This window comes from Pogona vitticeps, chromosome 9 (assembly GCF_051106095.1).
Source record: "Pogona vitticeps strain Pit_001003342236 chromosome 9, PviZW2.1, whole genome shotgun sequence".
In the NCBI taxonomy this organism is placed as follows: domain Eukaryota; kingdom Metazoa; phylum Chordata; class Lepidosauria; order Squamata; family Agamidae; genus Pogona; species Pogona vitticeps.
Window position 1 is genome coordinate 19438260 of NC_135791.1, and position 18186 is coordinate 19456445.

The 18186-nt window shown below is 43.0% G+C and overlaps 1 protein-coding gene and 1 long non-coding RNA gene across 2 annotated transcripts; one reads left to right on the top strand and one right to left on the bottom strand.

Annotated features, from left to right (window-relative positions):
• Positions 1 to 1059: 1059 nt before the first annotated feature.
• On the top strand, positions 1060 to 7398 carry LOC110090706 (free fatty acid receptor 2-like). The gene has a single exon (XM_078380285.1). It carries the CDS (start codon positions 5608 to 5610, stop codon positions 6682 to 6684), a length of 1077 nt encoding a protein of 358 aa, XP_078236411.1. The 5' UTR covers positions 1060 to 5607; the 3' UTR covers positions 6685 to 7398.
• Positions 7399 to 11998: 4600 nt separating this feature from the next.
• On the bottom strand, positions 11999 to 16846 carry LOC140702023 (uncharacterized). Its single transcript, XR_012081069.2, has 3 exons — positions 16713 to 16846; positions 15422 to 15748; positions 11999 to 12168 (listed from the first exon to the last, which is right to left on the bottom strand). It is a non-coding gene; the product is annotated as an uncharacterized LOC140702023 (long non-coding RNA).
• Between the last annotated feature and the right edge of the window lie 1340 nt (positions 16847 to 18186).

The window sequence follows — 18186 nt, forward strand, 5'->3', positions numbered from 1 at the left end:
GTGAGTCAGGGAAAGTTTGCAGATGTGTATCAGAAACAGTTTTATGGGTTACATCTGGCCCATGGACTGGGCTGGGTCTAATATAAAAACTTCCTTTTAAACAGGTGAAAGGGAAAGCTAGGACTGTTGTTCAGGTCTTTCCTGTAGCAAATACCTTGTTACAGGCTCATTAAAGCAAAATTAAGTTTATGGCTGGCTGTTATCATCCTAACGCAGCAACTTTATGATTGATACATATCAAATGCAGTGATATTTATCAGCAAGAACATACTACTAGTTTTATTTAAATAGCTTCAGCAAACTTCAGAAAGTGACTTCTAGGAATGATAAATTAAATGGCATACTGGAACCATCCATAATGGAGGAATAATATGATGACACATTTCTAAATTGGAAAGTGGGGGGATGGTTTCAGGATCTTGACAAGGTGAGGTAAAGAAATGTTGGGGGTATTGAACCCTTCATACGGAAGCAAAAACAGGAGTAACCAGGAGTCCATTTCTGATTTTCTGAAATCTTTTGGGTGGAAGAGCTGGGAGCATCTGAAGAGCAGAAAAATTGTACCTCACAAGCACAATGATCCCAAACCTTGGAACAAAGGAACAAAACAAGGACATGTATTAGCAGCTCTGTAAAGGGTGTGAAGCTTGTCTAGCCATGAAGTTCCAAGGACTAGTCGAAATCTACTACCAGACACATAATAGTAGTTGCTGACACTATCCTTCCACTGCATGTTTAAGGGTGTGTAGTTTATTGCAGTGAAGACTCATGAGTCTGATTTTGCAGTGTAGGTACTCTACCTTTTAGTCCAAACTTTACAGGAACTGACACGCTGTGTGCTGGCCCTGAAATAAATTCAGATGAGGCGGTCAATCTCATTATGGACTATATCACTTCAGACGGTGGAAAAATTCCTTTCATAGGACTCAATCCTGCTCCACACATCCTGCATAGATATTCTATAAAATGCTTGCGCATAGAAAACCAGTAAGGGGGTGGGGGGAGAAGGACCCCTTTCTCATGACATGTAACCGGTCAGCATAAAGCAATGACGGGTAACTGTAGCCCTCCAGATATCTTTGGTTTGCAGCTCCCATAATATCTCACTACTGGTTATTCTGGGTGCATATGAGGAGAGTTGTAGGGCAGAAACATCAGGAGGGTCATTGTTGCTTACTCTGGTACACGACACAAAGGGGGTGGGGGATAGAGGTGATGATGGCAGTGATGATGCCACTACTGTATGGATGAATGTTCAGTAATGTGTTGAGCTTGTAAAAGTTATTTTTTAAGAGTACAACTCTCATAACTGCCCAGTCAGCATGGGCATCTAGTCTATACCATATCTTCTGTCTGTGAGAACTACAGTGAGGGTGTCCTTCTGTAATCCTTTGTAGGTCTTCTATCTGAAACACCATCAATGGCATTCCTCCATTTGAAAGGCTATCCAGAGCAAGTCCAATTTAAAGGCCATGAACTGTAGGAAGAGATGTGATGTTGTCCACCAAAAGTTAGCCCTGGAATGCAGAGTGAGGAAACACACCAGAATAAAATCTAACCCATCTGGGTTTTTAAAAAACTTTATTATTATTATTATTTTAAAACAAAAACAATTACAACAACAAAAATGCAAATAATAGTGTTGTTTGAGACTACATTCTCACGTGCACCCCATACCCACGGGACCCCACTGAACAATTTTTATTGCAAATTTCCTTTCCAAAACTGTATAGATTGTTGCTTAGTGGCTTCCCCTTTTCCTTTCACTAATAGAAATTCAACAAATCTACCCCAAATAGAATAAAAAATATTAGAATTTATTTCCCCTCTTTTCATCTTAAGTTCTGTAGTCAATTTATCATTTAATGCGATGTCCCATACTTCACTATATTTTTTAAAAAATTTAACCCATCTGTGGTAAATAAGAAATGCTCTTGTTGTGTGCCATCAACTTGGATCCAAATTACAGTGACTCTAATAGGGCTTTCAATGTAATTGAGATATTCAAGGTGTGTTCTTACTAGTTCAACACTTTTAGTGAACTTCCATGATTTGGGTAGACATTTGAACCTAGGTTTTTTGGGTCCTAGTCCATCACTCTACCCATTACACCACACTGGGCCTTCCAGAAAATCTGTACACTTATTCAAATACATCATTTTTAAAAAATCTGCATTTATTTATATACAGAGGTGCCTCGCTTGATGATGTTAATTCGTTCCAGCGAAATCGCTGTAGAGCGAAAACATTGTCAAACGAAATAAAAACCCATTGAAACGCATTGAAAACCCTTCAGTGCGTTCCAATGGGCTGAATACCTGCTCGTCCAGTGAAGTTCCTCCATATGACGGCCATTTTCGGTGCCTATAAAGCGAGGAATCCGTCCTAGAAAACAGCGGGGGGCCATTTTCATCAGCTGGTGGCCATTTTGAAACCCGACAATCAGCTGTTTGCTGATCGCCGTAAAGCGAAAATCAGTTCCCGAAGCAGGGAACCAATCATCGCCAAGAGAAATTCCCCCATTTAAACCATTGTTTTGCAATCGCAATAGCGATTGCAAAAACCTCATCGTAAAGCGATTTCCTTGTTAAGCGAGGCAATCGTTAAGTGGGGCATGGCTGTACATTAGCACATACAAAAATATGCACAAACCTGCATCATGTTTTGTCCGGGTTTTTTTTTTGCTGGCATTTCCTCCCCCCCAAACAGACAAAATAGCAATTCACCTAACAATAGCTTATGTGTATTAAGATAGCTCCTGACAGCCTATTCCCAGTAACAGTGGCTTATCTCCACTTTCAATAGGATCACGAGGGGAATTGATTTGGCTGGCCAGTATATTTAGTTATCAGTATTTATTTAGCTCCACTTCCTGTTCAGATAGAGCAAGCCTAAGACTACAGAAGGAGAGAAAAGACGTGTTTGAAAACCTGTGAGCAAACCAAAATCCTGAAGCAACGGGGAGTAAAATCATATTCCACAGAAGAGTAAATGCACAAACAGCTAGTTGAGCAAATAGTAAACATTCAAATAAAGGGCAAAGAGGTGGGAATGAATGACAGAGATCCAAAGAAGCACGAGATTTGGGATTTGCCATAAAGTAGGCTTTTTAGACTATTTGTTTCAAACATTTATAGCCCGCTGCTTATCTCAAGATGGGTTACAGAGTTGTATAAAAGAAACTAAAAACATGAGGGCTTTAAAACAGGAACTTACAATCCTTGAATATTTCGGACCAGAGATGAGAATGAACTGAACTACGAACAACAATAAAACGAATGAAGAGTTTATGTATTCTGTTTTGCTGAAATGGGGGGAAAAAAGAGCCAAACTTTTTTTCTCTCTGGCACTTCATTTTGTTTCACTGCCCCCTTCCCACTACATCCCGCCATCATGTCCCTACCTGGTCCTGCCACCTCTTCCTCTTGCTTCTCTGCCACCGCCATTTTCAGAGACCGTAGACCAGCTTCCTTTCTGAGAACTGGATCTGCGGTCTCTGTGCCTGTGCCAGCCTATCGGAGCGCTGGCGGCAGTGCGGCAGAGATGGCGACAGCACCGGAGAAGGTCAGTCCCTCCCACCAGGCATGAACCAAAAACTGAACTGTTCAAGGTTCGGGATTTTGTGTGGTTCATGATGGTTTGTGGTTCTTGGCCAACCATGAACCATTACAAGCTACCATTTGCCCAGTTCACACCCATTTCTATTTTGGATTTCAGCTAAAGTGGACACGTGTCCTCTTACAGGGAAAACATTTTCCCCCAATGCCCCATGAAAGAAGCTACAGGATGAATCTTCTTTAGAAGGTGTTCTCCATTTGAATGGCTGTGCCGTCAGCGTACTAGAGCTAACCATCTCCTACAAGTCACCCAACTCTGTTCCGCTTCCTCGCTATATTGCTGCTGATTCACCAACAGTTAGAAATTCAAGGAATAAGAGTCATACCTCCAGTTGCTTTCCCTCCTCCTTCTGGACAGTGAGGTACACTGGGCCCAGAAAGCAAGCTAATGGTTATCAATGCTACCAGCAAGGAAGGAAGTGCATCAATAAAGGCAGGCCTTATGCTGTGGTGGAGCTAATTAGGATAAAGACTTCAGGGGAAAAAAAGGAACTATACACAAACATCTCACAACAATGCTTAATATTTGCACAATACTTTCCTGGTTTTTACACAGCTGAGTCAATTCCATCACTGGGCAGAGACAAGCAGCAGCTCCTTCTATCAGATTCAGGGTTGGAGGGAAGGGCAGCAAATTACTAGGGTTTTTTAAAATATATATATTTCATTGGCCCAGAATTGTTAATGAATTACTTTCCGGACTAACAGTTAAACGCTTAGAGTTGGGCGAACAGGGACGAGAGTAGCTGGTTTGCCTCAGGTGACAAACTAACATTTTGTACATTATCTGCTTGTCCTCCTCAACAGGATCTGGTGAGGTAAGTCGGAGTTTAATAGCTTATATTTTGAAGATGGGGCTGAGAAGTAATGTTCTTTACTCAGTGATGGGGGAGGGGTGATCCCTTTTTTGATTGCTCTCAGCTTTCAGCTGACGTTTTACTCAAATACTGCAATTTGTTGTTGCTGCAAAAAATTAGGAAGACGGAAAGATCTTGCTCCTTCAGCTACTTGACTCATTTGTGCAGGACGAGCCGTTGTTAGACCCATGCTTGCTTTTCCTCATTATGCACTTTGAGAAGAAAGCATGACAGTTGTGATTTGTATACAGATCTTCTGAAGCACACGTTTCTTTATAATATTTTATGTGCTGTCTCACAGTTTGTTTCATTAATTCATGCTGCAGAGTTCGCCCGCTGGTGCTGGTGGGGAAAGCCTTCTTTTACTGTTCTGCTGAATTGTAAGCAGCTTATTTCCTGATTCAGATTACCACTGTCTAATACTATATACAAATATAGGCAGTTACTTTATTGTTGTTGTTTAGTCGTTAAGTCATGTCCAACCCTTCGTGACCCCATGACCCCACTTACTTTATACTGAGATACAACATTGGTCCATTGGATTCAGGGATGAGTAACGAGTAGCCTACATACAGCCCTCCCAAGAAAAGGGTGCATCTGGGCCCCTTGACCTCCCACTCCAGGTTATTTTTAAAATTGTTCTTAAATTGTCATGTTTTTTTCTTAGTTTACTTCGGGTTGTGGAGGTCTTTTTTTCGAAACTGGAAACATTTAAAAGGATCAGATTATTTAGAACAAGTCAGGAACATTCAGTAAGTGGTGAAGCTGAACCCAACAGGCAGTAGAAAGAGGGAATGAAGAGGCTGTTTTAAAAAGAAGCCATCCCCCCACAAAGAAATGTATTTGTGGGGTTGGAGAGAGCTTGAACAGTGCGCCTCTCTAAGATCTAGGGTGGCCCCAGACTTCGGGAAGTTCTCCACTTCCAATTTGGCTCAATATCATTGACAGCAGAGGTTCTCCAGACTTCCATTCAAGATTGTTTCCAACATCTCCTTCAAGAGGCTAGGAATGAGGGGATGTACCTATAGGGTGAAAAGGATATGCTCCCCCCCCCGAGCAGTCTCTCCCTCCCTGTGCCTACAGTGCTTCTTCTGGGAAACTGGAACGTCTACAGGAGGAAATAGGAAACAACGATGGGGGGAAAGTGCTGCCTTTCTAAATCTTTCTTCATTTCTCTTGCAGAAACGGAAAGAGAGGCCATGACACCACACGATGCCTTTGTCTTTGCTGTGTACCTCTTTGCCTTCCTGGCCGGCCTCCCAGCAAACCTCTTGGCCTTTTACACCTTCACGGCAAAAGTGCGGAAGAAGCCGGCTCCGATAGACATCCTTTTGTTCAACTTGACTGTGTCCGACGTCATCCTGCTGCTCTTCCTTCCCTTCAAGATGGCGGAGGCTGCCTCAGGCATGACGTGGCCTCTCCCAGCCTTCCTCTGCCCGCTCACTGGCTTCTTCTACTACAGTAGCATTTACATTAGCACACTTTTCCTCACAGCCATCAGTGTGGAGCGCTATTTGGGAGTGGCCTACCCAATCAAGTACAAGATGAGTCGCCGGCCAGTCTACACAATAGTGGCCAGCTTTTTTTTCTGGTTGCTTGCCTGTTCCCACTGCAGCATTGTCTACATTGTCCAGTACCATGTGCCGGATGTCAATGAGACGGACCCCAACCCAACTAATGTCTCCAAATGCTATGAGAAGTTCAGCCCCAGTCAACTCCAGGTTCTCCTCCCTGTCAGGCTGGAACTGTGCATTACCCTCTTCCTCATCCCGTTCTTCATCTCCCTCTTCTGCTATGTCAACTTAATCCGTATCTTGACTTCATTGCCCAAAATCCAGGCTCGCAGAAGACAACGGGCCGTGGGGCTAGCAGTGGCCACGTTGCTCAATTTTGCCATCTGTTTCGCACCATACAACATCTCCCACATCGTTGGCTTCATTCAGAATGACAGTCCCTCCTGGAGAGTGTACCCCCTGCTCTTCAGCACTCTCAATGCTTCCTTAGATCCAGCAATCTTCTATTTCTCTTCCACCGCCATCCAGCAAACCTTTGCCAGCTGCTTTGCCGCTGTGGGCTGCAAGCTTCAGGCGTGGATACCATCCTGTTACCAGCTTTGTGGTGAGGTTGAGAGAGAGGGCAGTGTAACCAACAAGTCCTCTTTCTCTAACAGGGAGGAGCTGCCTCCCCAACGTCTTGAGAGTGTGAGGTAGCCCTTTGGAAGACTTGTTTAGCCATCCCTCAGATTGTGAGGCAGAAAAAGACTGTCCGTGCAGACTATGGGGAACTCTTCTTCCTGGTTAACCTCTAGAGGTTCTTCAGACATTTTTAGACTACCTCAGGAAAGAAGCTGTGTGTAGACTCTCTCCAGTGGCTGAAGGGCTCCGTTTATGCTTGGCCAACGTGGTGAACTCCAACAATAGAACATTTGGGGTTGCTTGGAGAAAAGGCCAAGGCTGTAGAAAGGCTCTTCCCTGCTTCAACCACACATCGCTCCATTTCTCAGCAGCCAGAGAGGGAACCGCCTCTTTGAAAGCAGCTTGTCCAACCTCCCTCTGCCTCATTTGTTAGAAGTGGATTGTTGATCTGTGCTTTGTAGCTGAGAACTCCTTTAGCCGCTCAATTGGCTTAGTGAAGCATCAAGCACCAGCTCTCGCCAGATTTGAACCCTGGGCCGTTATCAGCATGGGCTACTGTGTGTATTTTGCTGGCAACCACCCTCTTTTTAATGTGTCCTGGGGAAATTCAGTTCTCAGACTTCCTCCTTAAAGTCAGACTGGGCCATTTACTACAATCAACAGCGGTGTTATTATCGTTTCCACAAATTACACCAACAGGTGCCCTCCGGGCAGTTAATAGGATGACAGATTCTAAAAGCAAAGCAAAGCAAATGCAATTCTTTGTTATTGAGCCAATCAGGAAGGGACTCTTGCCTGTGGCTCTAATACAGAAGGAGAATTGTTCCTTTTCATTTTTAATTGCCAGGGCAGACTTAGATGGCAAAACCAACTATCCCTTGTTTCATCTTCTTAGACTGCTGATTCCAAGTCTTACCCCTTTTGCCTCATGTAAATACAATACAACTCATGGTTATACTGTGATGGATGGAATATCCTGAAATCCATTCTGCTTCATCCCTTTGCAAACACATGCATAATAATCCCTAGTAAACAAAGTGGGATCGTCTCAGGATTAAGCATGCACAGAGTTAGACATTGTCTTGTTTTCCCCCCACTGATGCATGGAATGACTGGAGTGAATTTGTTGTCACATTAAATGTTGGTTGGCTTCAGAAGAACTTAAACCTTCAGAAAGAGATGGTTATGCCCATTTTCTGTCCTGAAATGACTGCCCGGCTGTGGAGTGCATGGATCAGCATGTCTGGCTACGAATAAATTTATTTATTTATTAACCCAACACCTTTCTTCTTTTTATTACGTTGTGAGAGGTTCCTTTCCAGAGAACATTCCAGAGGAACTAAAAGAATTTGAAGAATCTTAATTAAGTTGTCGTCATACAAACTTTCCCTCATTGTCTAATCATATGCATCTACCAGACTTTGGAGGTTTACTGCTTTGTATGATAACTTCGAGGATTCCCAGGATATGGCTGGGGATGAGTTTGGGATTTGCAGTTTAATTATAATCCAAGCACTGGATTTGCAATGTCCAACCACGGGGTTGGAAGGGACCCAATAAATTGGCTATCTTTACACTCTGCTTTCCCCCCAATAAGGTCAAAATGGAACACATAACTCTTTTCCTTTATTTCTCTTCCTCTCTTCAACCCTAAGAGGTAGAGCAAATACAAAGAGTATAACATAGCCACACAAGGATTTGAACTCCAGTCATCTGATTCCTAGCCCAACACACCAACCCCTTCTTCACCACCTAGGCTATAACTACCAATTCCTCACACCTGAAACAGGGCATCCAGAACTGCAGCATCTCTGGTAGATACCTGTCCATCTTCACCTTGATGTCCTACAGAAAAGCTTTTGCAATGATTTGCAGGGGGAGGAGGGGGAGGATGCTGCTGTTTCTGATCCAGCATTTCCTGTTTCTAAATTAGAAAAGGGGTCAAAACTCCCATTTCTAGCAAACCGGGTCAGCATTTTAATTAACTCCAGAGTAACAAAGCAGGGGCGATTACAAAAGACAAGTAGGTTAGGTAACTCTTACATATACAGACACTGACACACATTCACTGGGGAAACATGATTAAGAGAGGGTTAATGGATAACAGAAGCCAAGTCATATAGGTTGCCCTTGGAAAAGCCAGATTCAAGAAGATAACGGCTCCATCATTCCCTCCAGGTGTGTATGGAGAGATCCTTAGGCACTTGAGCAGAGTGTACAACCTTTTTTTTTATCTCCTATATCCACATGTGATGGTGGATCATGGGCCGTGCACAGATGAGTGCATATGTATGTGTGTGCACCATGCACACAGATTTTTCAGGGATTCTTGTTCCTTCCTGGGAGGAAGAGGAAAGCTTTTCCTCTCTCCCACTGCAATCCTGATACAGATCTGCTTTCCTCCCTGCCAGCAGCAAGAAAGAATTGGCACAAAATCAAATGGGAACTCTGTGTTCTGATGGGGCATGGGTGGGATTTGTAATTTGGGGGACGGGGGGGCAATCCTGGGAGTGCACATGGCTGGGGGTGCTCTTAAGGCCTAGGGAAGATCAGGTAATACATCATTCCATTGATGAGCCTCAGTAGCTTTGATCCTACTGGAAGAAGTTTCAAGTTCCATCAGTGTTCTCAACCTTGGGTTCCCAGATCACTGTTGGACCAAAGAATAGAATATCTCACCAGATATTCTGTGATGACATTCTCACCAGAATATCATCACAGAATATCTCGCCAGTGACCAGGCTGACTGGGATTTCTGGAAGCTGAAGTCCACCAATATCCAAAGACTCAAGATTGAGAACTATGTTGAGATGTTCCACCTAGTCCAGTGTTGCTAACCATATCTGGCAATGGTTCACTACACTGTTTTAGATAGGATTTTCCCTTAGCCCCAGGTGGAGATGCTAGGGATGTAAAGAGTGACCTTATGTGTGAAAAGTCACAAAATTATGGCTTTTCCTAAGACATTGTTCCCCTCTTTACATTTACATTCCACTTGCATCTTTCTAAATGAAGCTCAGATTATAAAAATGCGACAATCTCTTGCTGCCGCTCTCCATGATGTGTAGAAATCCAAACTTAAGCAAAACCCTTCCTGGGATTCCTCATCACATGCACCATTACACCGACAGACAGGGACGATGCCCATAGATTCTGCCAAGGCTGTCTCAGTTCAGTCTTCATGTGCAACATGTACAAAAAGAGATGTTGGCTCGGTGCAGTCATGATGGGCGTTGTGCTGTCTGGATAGCCTGGGTCCACATTTGCATTTTGCACTTAGGACGAGGGAAACTGAGGCCCAGACTTTTCTCAGGTCCGTTTCATTGCAAGGAGGAAGAAGTGGCAATGAATGGTGCTTGGATAACCCTTCTTTATTTATAAACACGCCCGTGATTCTGTGTGCATGCAAACGCAGATGGAGCATGTTCATCTAAGAGACAGTGGGCAGTCCCGCTGAAAGCAAACAGCATGTCCTTAGAGTGTCCACAGCATAACCACGCTCTTTCTTGAGAACCAGATGCAAGAACATGAACTTCTCCTTCTTTGCCTGCTACCTTCTAAGTAACAGGAGTGAAGCTGCTACTTGTAACCCTGTCCCAAGGGTTACAGGTCATGTTTTTCAATATACCATCTTATTGTTGTTGTTGTGTGGCATCAAATTGCTTCTGACATAAAGTGACCTAATGAAAGCAGTATCTCCATAACATCCTGTCCTCAGTTGTCCTTTAGGGAGTCAGTCCACCTCACATTCAGACTTACTCTTTTCCTGCTGTCTTCCACCTTTCCCATCATCATTGTCTTTTCCAGAGAATCCTGTCTTCTCATGATGTGCCCAGAGTAGGACAGTCTCAGCTTCAACTTTCTTGCTCCTAGGGATAGTAAAAGCCTAACAGCCACCATAGCTCATTTAGACAAGCATTTTCTAGTGCTCTGTGTCTTTTAGCACACACACTCTCTCTCTCCTTCTCTCTCTCTCTCTCTCTCTCACACACACACACACACACACACACACACACACAGAGAGAGAGAGAGAGAGAGAGAGAGAGAGAGAGAGAGGAGACCCACTCTCCCTCAGAACAAGCTTACACTGTGATAACATGAAAAGTTAACAGGTCTGGTGCTTGTTGACTAGAGGAGTCTGGATGTTGAAACAGCTAAATCGTTGCCTTTATATATTAGATCATAGTTATGTGCCATTACAGTTGTGCCCTGCTTTATGATTACCCCATTTAACGACAAATCCGCTTGACGATGATGTTTTTGCGATCGCAAAAGCGATCGCAAAACAATGGTTTGAATGGGGTTTTTCCGCTTTGCGGTGATCAGTTCCCTGCTTCGGAACCGATTTTCACTTTACGAAACAGCTGATCGTCGGGTTTCAAAATGGCCACCGGGTGTGTGCAAAATGGCTCCCCGCCGTGTTTAGGAGCCACTTTTCACTTTACAGGCACTCGAAAATGGCTGCCCCTATGGAGGATCTTCGCTGGATGGTGAGCTTTCAGCCCATTGGAATGCATTGAACGGTTTTCAATGCATTTCAGTGGGCTTTTTTATTTCGCTTTACGACGTTTTCACTCTACAGCGATTTCGCTGGAATGAATTAACATCGTTAAGCGAGGCACCACTGTATGTTGGAACAGGCTTATAGTGACCCAAATAAAGCTTTCAAGGTAACAGATATATTCAAGGAGTGATTTTACCAGTTCCACACTCGCAGTGAGATTCCATGTCCAAGTGTGGATTTGAACCCTGATCATCGGAGTTCTACTCCATCACTCTGTCCACTGCAATACATTGGGTACTGTCAAGTACGAGACAGATCTAAATCCTCACTGAAGGAGGACTGATATTTCAAGTTATAATTTTTTCTAAAGGCAATTTTTGTTTTTATGTGTCACCAAGCCTTATTGTCTTCTCCTGAGAATCCTGCCTTCTCAGGATGTGCCCAAAGCAGGAAAGCCTCAGTTTCAACATTTTTGCCTCTAGAGATAGTTGAGGATATATTTGATCGAGCACCCACTTGTCTGTCTTTCTGGCAATCCAACATGTCTACAAAGCTCTCCTCCAACACCACATTTAGGTAAATATTATATTTGTTTGTTTGTCTCTGTGTTATAATGCCCATCTTGCCAAAGGCCCCTCCAGGCAGTTTACAAGAAGAAGCAAACAACAATACACAATGAGCATGGTTAAAAATTCAAAAATTCAAACAGAAACACAGAATAAGAATAATGAAATAAAAATAAGCAATACATAACATACATTGAAATACATTGTACCATTTAAATTGGTAGGATTAAATTATGTTCAGGCTAAAAAAAAAATCAACAGACTTCACAGGTGCAATATTGTGAAATGCCTACCTAAATAACAAGGTGTTTAATGATACCTTTAAAACTGTTACCATAGGGGCCAGTCCAATTGCAGGAGATAGTTCATTCCACAGCTGAGGAGCAGCTGCCAAGAAGGCCCAGTTCCTCAGTTTCTCTCTCCGGGCCTCTCTCGGGGTTAGCATCCTCAGCTGGCCGGCCTGGGATGTTCAGGTAGGATGGGCAGATCCTGTTGGAAGTAGGCATTCTGGATTATTATGAAAAGCATAGAATCAAAGAAAAGTGAAGTCAGAAGGAGCCTACAAGGCCATCAGGTCCAACCCTCCTCTGCTCAATAGGGATTATGAACATGGGGACTTCTTTTACTCTCTCCTTCCCCCTCTCTCTTTCTTTCTGTCTCATACAAGAGTCAAAAGTGATCCATACAAACCGATGGGCCCCAGTTCTTTTCAGACACTGTATTGATGAAGATGTCCACTGTGGGACTCTTTGAGAACCTCTGTCTATGGCCCTCTGGGTGCCAGATAATCTACCCCCCCCATCCACATTTGGAATTCAGACACCAAAGGCAGGGAACATCCTTGGAAGATATGAAGGCTATTTTTGCCATCCTGTGGACATCAGTAGGTCTCCCCTCACTGCCCCATAACACCTGCCCAAACCATTTTTTTTTTCATTCCATGTCATTCCTTGATTAAGTAACCATTCATGCCCAGGTCCTGTAGCCCTAATTCAACTTGGTAACCAATCTGGGGCTTCAGAATATATCCCAGCTTCATCCAGAGATCCCATGTGTTTATCTCAGTTGGATTTGTGCCTTGGATCCAAGTTGCTTTGTGAATCTGAATTGCCAGCCTTCCGTTGATTTGCACAGGAAAACCAAAATTATTTTTCTTTGTTTTTGCAGTGATATACATAAAATGTGGAGACACAATAGAACATAAAGAGGCACATCAGCCTGCATCATTCCAGAGAGCCCAACTGTTTTCGTAGGAGACACCTTTAAAACTTGCTTGTTTTCAAAACGAAACATCAAGAAGGCCAAAGCAGTTTGTGCAAAGATCAAAGTCCTAAATCCACATTTCTTTCCCCTAGGAACAAATCTAGCTTCAATCTGGACTCATATAGATTGATCTGAATCAGGCTAATCCATTCAGCATTGAGGCCAATTTTACTTTATGACTCAGGACAACCTGGCTTCAAATCCTTCCTGAGTCATGAAAACTAATGGGGGGAGGGAATGAAAAGAAAACACCCTTAAATATCTCCGGTACCTCAGAAATATTCCTAGGTGTGTCATGAATGAGATCTAACTTGGCTTCTGATTACATAACCTAAACTATAGGATTATGCTGATGCTGAGACTGCAGAAGACATCACAAGCACAAGAGGGCACCAGCATACTTCAGCTAGAGAAAGAAGCTCTTCAGATGTGTGTGAAATCCTTGATTTGACTAGGTGTTTTTCCTGTAGGAGGGGGACGAAACCCAAGGAGAAGTTAGCAGTCATGTCACTTGGTACAAAAGAAGGATGTGCAATGATATTGCATGACAGTTGTGTGTGCTGGACAGACTGCACAGTCAAGAGACAAGAAAAAAGAAAACAGCATCACAAAACTTCCAAAGAGACAGGACTACTGCTCCCATGATCCACACATCTCATGCTTAGATGGAGAAAGGATGATGGGAGGTGTGGTCCAGTACATCTAAGGATCCCACGTTTGGGAAGATTGCCATAAGATAGCGAGGGTGAAACTTGCACATGACAAGAAATGGAAATTGGATCTTGTGAGCAGGTCTTACTGGTTCCCAGTGTCCTTGACATGCTGCTACACAGGCGTCAGGCCTCTAGGTGGAGCTAAGAAGCACACTTATGAATCGTTATAGAGTAAACGTACCACAGTTCAGTGGAAACACAAGGGCAAATAGCTTATAAAATGAAAGACTGGTTTTCCCTTGGGGAGTGTGAAAAGAAGAGTCAGCCCCTGGTACAGAAAATGAGAAATGGAGGAGATCTGAGCCAAAAGTTATTTCAATAATATTCTTAGTACCCTGCATCAGCCACAAGGAGCAAGATTTTTTTCTCCAGTGCATAAAAGTGAAGTAGCAAAGCTTCGGCCCTCTGTATGTTTTAGAAACCCCCAAATCATATCTGAGTTCGACGCTCTGCCCACCCTTTGATCATGTGGGATCTTTTTGTGCATTGAGCAGAAAAAGAGGCCAAGTTTATATCCCTTGGTGAGCAGCAACACTGGATTAATAATGTCCAGATTTGAGACAATACCCCTATATTTCCATACATTTTCAGTCCTAATCTAACCATATTCACCAAGCATACAGGATCCACTGGGCAGGTGAATCTGTAGGTATTTTCCTGAATGTGAAGGAGTGTTAATGTACAGCACCCTAGTTATACCTGTTGGTGGTGTAACCAAACACTGACAGGTGGTAGTTTCTGAAAGACCCAACATTTGGTTATTCACCTCTGATATTTTGCCACTTCACCCAAGCTCAGTGAAACATAAACCGATGCTAATTCCTGGGACCCCTGAGTCAAGGCTGAGACTCTCTTCACAAGAGCACAGGTGTTAGTCACCTCCTCTTGCTTTCTGCAATCCTGGGTATGGTCATCTTAATGAGATACCTTCATTAAATATCATCTCAATGAACCTCCTGGTCTACATATGACATAACAAAGGACACCTGCTGGAGTTAGCATCGTTGAGCTCAACACCTACTTTCTGATCTTCGTTTGGCTCATCCACAGGTTCACCAAAAATCCTTCAGTCTTGTTTCATGTATGTCCAAAAGAAGGCACTCTCGCTCACACACATTACTGGCAAAAAAAAAAAGGCCAGGGTGGCCTCACCAAAAAAAGCAAAGTGTGCTGTTTATATACTGCCCCATAGTGCTTCAGGCACTCTCTGGGTGGTTTACAAGTTAATTATGCAGGCTACACATTCCCCCCCCCCCCAGCAAGCTGGGTACTCATTTTACCGACCTCGGAAGGATAGAAGGCTGAGTGAACCTTGAGCCGGCTACCTGGGATTGAACCCCGGGTCATGCGCACAGTTTTCACTGCAGTACAGAGACGGCCTGGAAATAAAAAGGGACACATATAGAAAGTGGAAGGAAGTTTGGGCCACACAGGAGGAGTAGCAAGGAATTGCAGGGATGGCATTAGGAGGACAAAAGCTGAGGATGAGCTGAGCCTAGCTAGAGACACTAAAAGGAACAAAAAAAGCATTCTTCGGTTATGTGCATTGCAAAAGACAAAGGAAAAAAAGTGGTTCAGCAACTCAGTGGAAATGGATAAATGGTAGCAGATGACATAGAAAAGGCAGCAGTGTGCAGTTCCTGTTTGAGCTCAGTCTTTTACCAAAGCACAGACCATGACTCTCCAGACAAATGTGAAGTGCAGGTGGAGGGGACAAGATTGTAGCTGGAGACTGGTAAACAAATAGTCAAGGAATACCTTATTACCTTGAATGAGTTCAAATCTACACGGCTGGATTAACTGCATCCAAGAGTGTTGGAGGAACTGGCTGAAGAGCTCTCAGAACCACTGTCCATTATTTTCTTGAAATCATGGGAAATGGGTGAGGTGCCAGATGACTGGAGGAGGGATAATGTTGTCCTGATTTTCAAAAAGAACAAAAAGGAGGAACCTGGGAACTACCGACCATTCCGCTTGACATCAATCCCAGGGAAATTCTGGAACAGGCAGGATCTGAGGTGATAACTTAACACTGATCAGAATTACTGTCGAGTGCATCCTAAGACCTCCATTTTGGAGAAGATTTGACAAATCTAGAAGAAAAAACACCGGGAACTTTGTTAGCTTTTCTACATCATGATGCTGGAAAACCACTCTGAAAATCACAGAAAAGATGGATGGCAACTCTATTGATCTCACACAATCATTTCCTCAAACTATTGCCCAATACTTAGGGGTCATCAAATCAAGATAAAGATATTTCAGAAATGCTAACTTTTTTATAATTTCTCTTTCTTATCTTGCTTTCTGGTTTTCTATTTTGTTTTGTTTTTAGGAGAGAGTTGTATTCATTCGTTCTAGGGAAGTGGTGGTGCTGTGGGGTCAGAAGCCTGTGCTGCAGGGTCAGAAGACCAGCAGTCGTAAGAGCGAATCCACGTGACGGAGAGAGCTCCCATCGCTTGTCCCAGCTCCTGCCAACCTAGCGGTTTGAAAGCATGCAAATGCTAGTAGATAAATAGGGACCACCTCGGTGGGAAGGTAAACAGCGTTCCATGTCTAAGTCGCACTGGCCATGTGACCATGGAAGATTGTCTTCGGACAAAAACGCTGGCTCTATGGCTTGGAAACGGGGATGAGCACCGCCCCCTAGAGTCGAACACGACAAAAATTGTCAAGGGGAACCTTTACCTTTATTCACTCTTCAAGGAAGAAGCTGTTAAAAAGCTGAGATGGACGCAGAGCAATGGATTCTGTGCATCATCAGGTAGCTGCTGAAGTGGAAGTATATTTTTCTTTTAATATTATTTATCGGGGAAGCAATTTAACATAATAGGAAAATATAAAAGAAAGTGATACACAAACGTTATCAAGGGAACAATTGTGAGGGCATAAGAGTCCCAAGTCAAGAGTTGATTTGGTCAAAAGAGGGGCCTCCTTCCTGTTACATACAGGATCTCCTGGAGATGATGCCTATACCTTTAAGTGCTCAAAGTTTACTATAGTTGTCAGACAACTACTGTTGTAGTGATCTGGCCAGCTGAGATTAACAGAGCATACCTGTTTAAATCTCATGGCCTTCCAAAGAGGAGAGAGACAGCAGAAACTTCTTGATTGGTCTGGCTTGGGAAGACCTTCCTTTTGGCAATTCTAGAACTGATAGTCTCTGTGTGCGCGCGCACGAGCACTTGAGCTGGAAGGGAGAAGGAAGAATTAGGGGCAGGGGAAACAGAAGAAAATCAGGAGTAGAAAGTGTCATGATCTGATATTTTAGACCCATCCCATCTATAGAGGGCAAGCCAACTCTAAAAATCATGAACTCCAAAGTCCAAAATGATCAACCCATATAGAGCAACACATAGAAAGAATGAGCCTGCATAGTTACGTAACAACTCAGACATCTGAAAAAAAAGAGCTGTGTATCAACCCTTCCCCATAAACCTCCATAAACCAGGCTAGGCTGGCGCCCAATTAAAACACAAGTGGGAGTGAATTTTGCTCAGAATAAATTCCAGCTTGACATGACCATGCTGGAAGAAGAATCAACAGCTCATGATAAATATTCAAAGTGAGTTTGGGAATACAGGGGTGGGGCCATCAAAGCAGAAACTGCCCCAACTTATATAGAATCCACCTTCAACCCATAAGTTCATATATATTCTTCTCAAAAATCACATACGATCACACACGTAATTCAAATAATTATATATGTATTACTAAGTCATAAAGTAAAAAGTAAGTGATAACAAGTATATATCTATTTATCTGTTCAGTAATCCAAAGTATGTCTTTTTTGTTGCAAGAATGTTGCTCTCCAGATAGAAGTGGTGTGTACTCACAAATTTTCAGGCTTTCTTACTAAATTTATCTAAATGTAATGGTTCTTGTATTGCTCTCCACCCTTTTAAATTGGATCTATCAATCTTTTACTGCCTGCCAGCAAAAAGACAGATTCATTCAACTGCTAAAAGATAGCTCAGCATTTATATCAATCCCATTGAATGGATTGGTCTACTCTAATTGGAGCTAGTGATAGGATGTTGATTTCTGTATAGCCCTTCATTGGCTTGGAAATGTGACAACCCACTTCTGCTGTATTTAGGAGCTTTCCTAATCTTTTTGCAGAAAAGCAAATAGGGCAACAAAACACACACCACAAACACAAGCCCATTGCGGAAACATAACCCCATTCCAAACGAGGTTTCAGCACCTGTCCCACCAATGCAAAGATTCTATCATTACCATTTACATCAACAGCATAACAGACAGATATTCAACAGGTTCTTATGGAATGCTATACCAGTGTGCTTTTCAACAAGGAGAAAGAATGTATGGTTATAACAGTTGTCAGAGAAGTAGCCCTCTTAGTCTGCTTCAGCAACAACAAAAACCAAATATTGTGGTGTCTTTATAAGACTAAGGAAAGTCACACCAAAACACATGTTCTTGTTCTTATTTGTTTATTATTTATGCACTATTTTCATACAGATACAGTTCTTCTCTCTGAAGGCACCAGTGTTTACCATGGTTAAAA

What these genes read in the sequence shown, in the direction of transcription:
- LOC110090706 (XM_078380285.1), top strand. Translation starts at nt 5,608, where the DNA reads ATGGGGGGAAAGTGCTGCCTTTCTAAATCTTTCTTCATTTCTCTTGCA.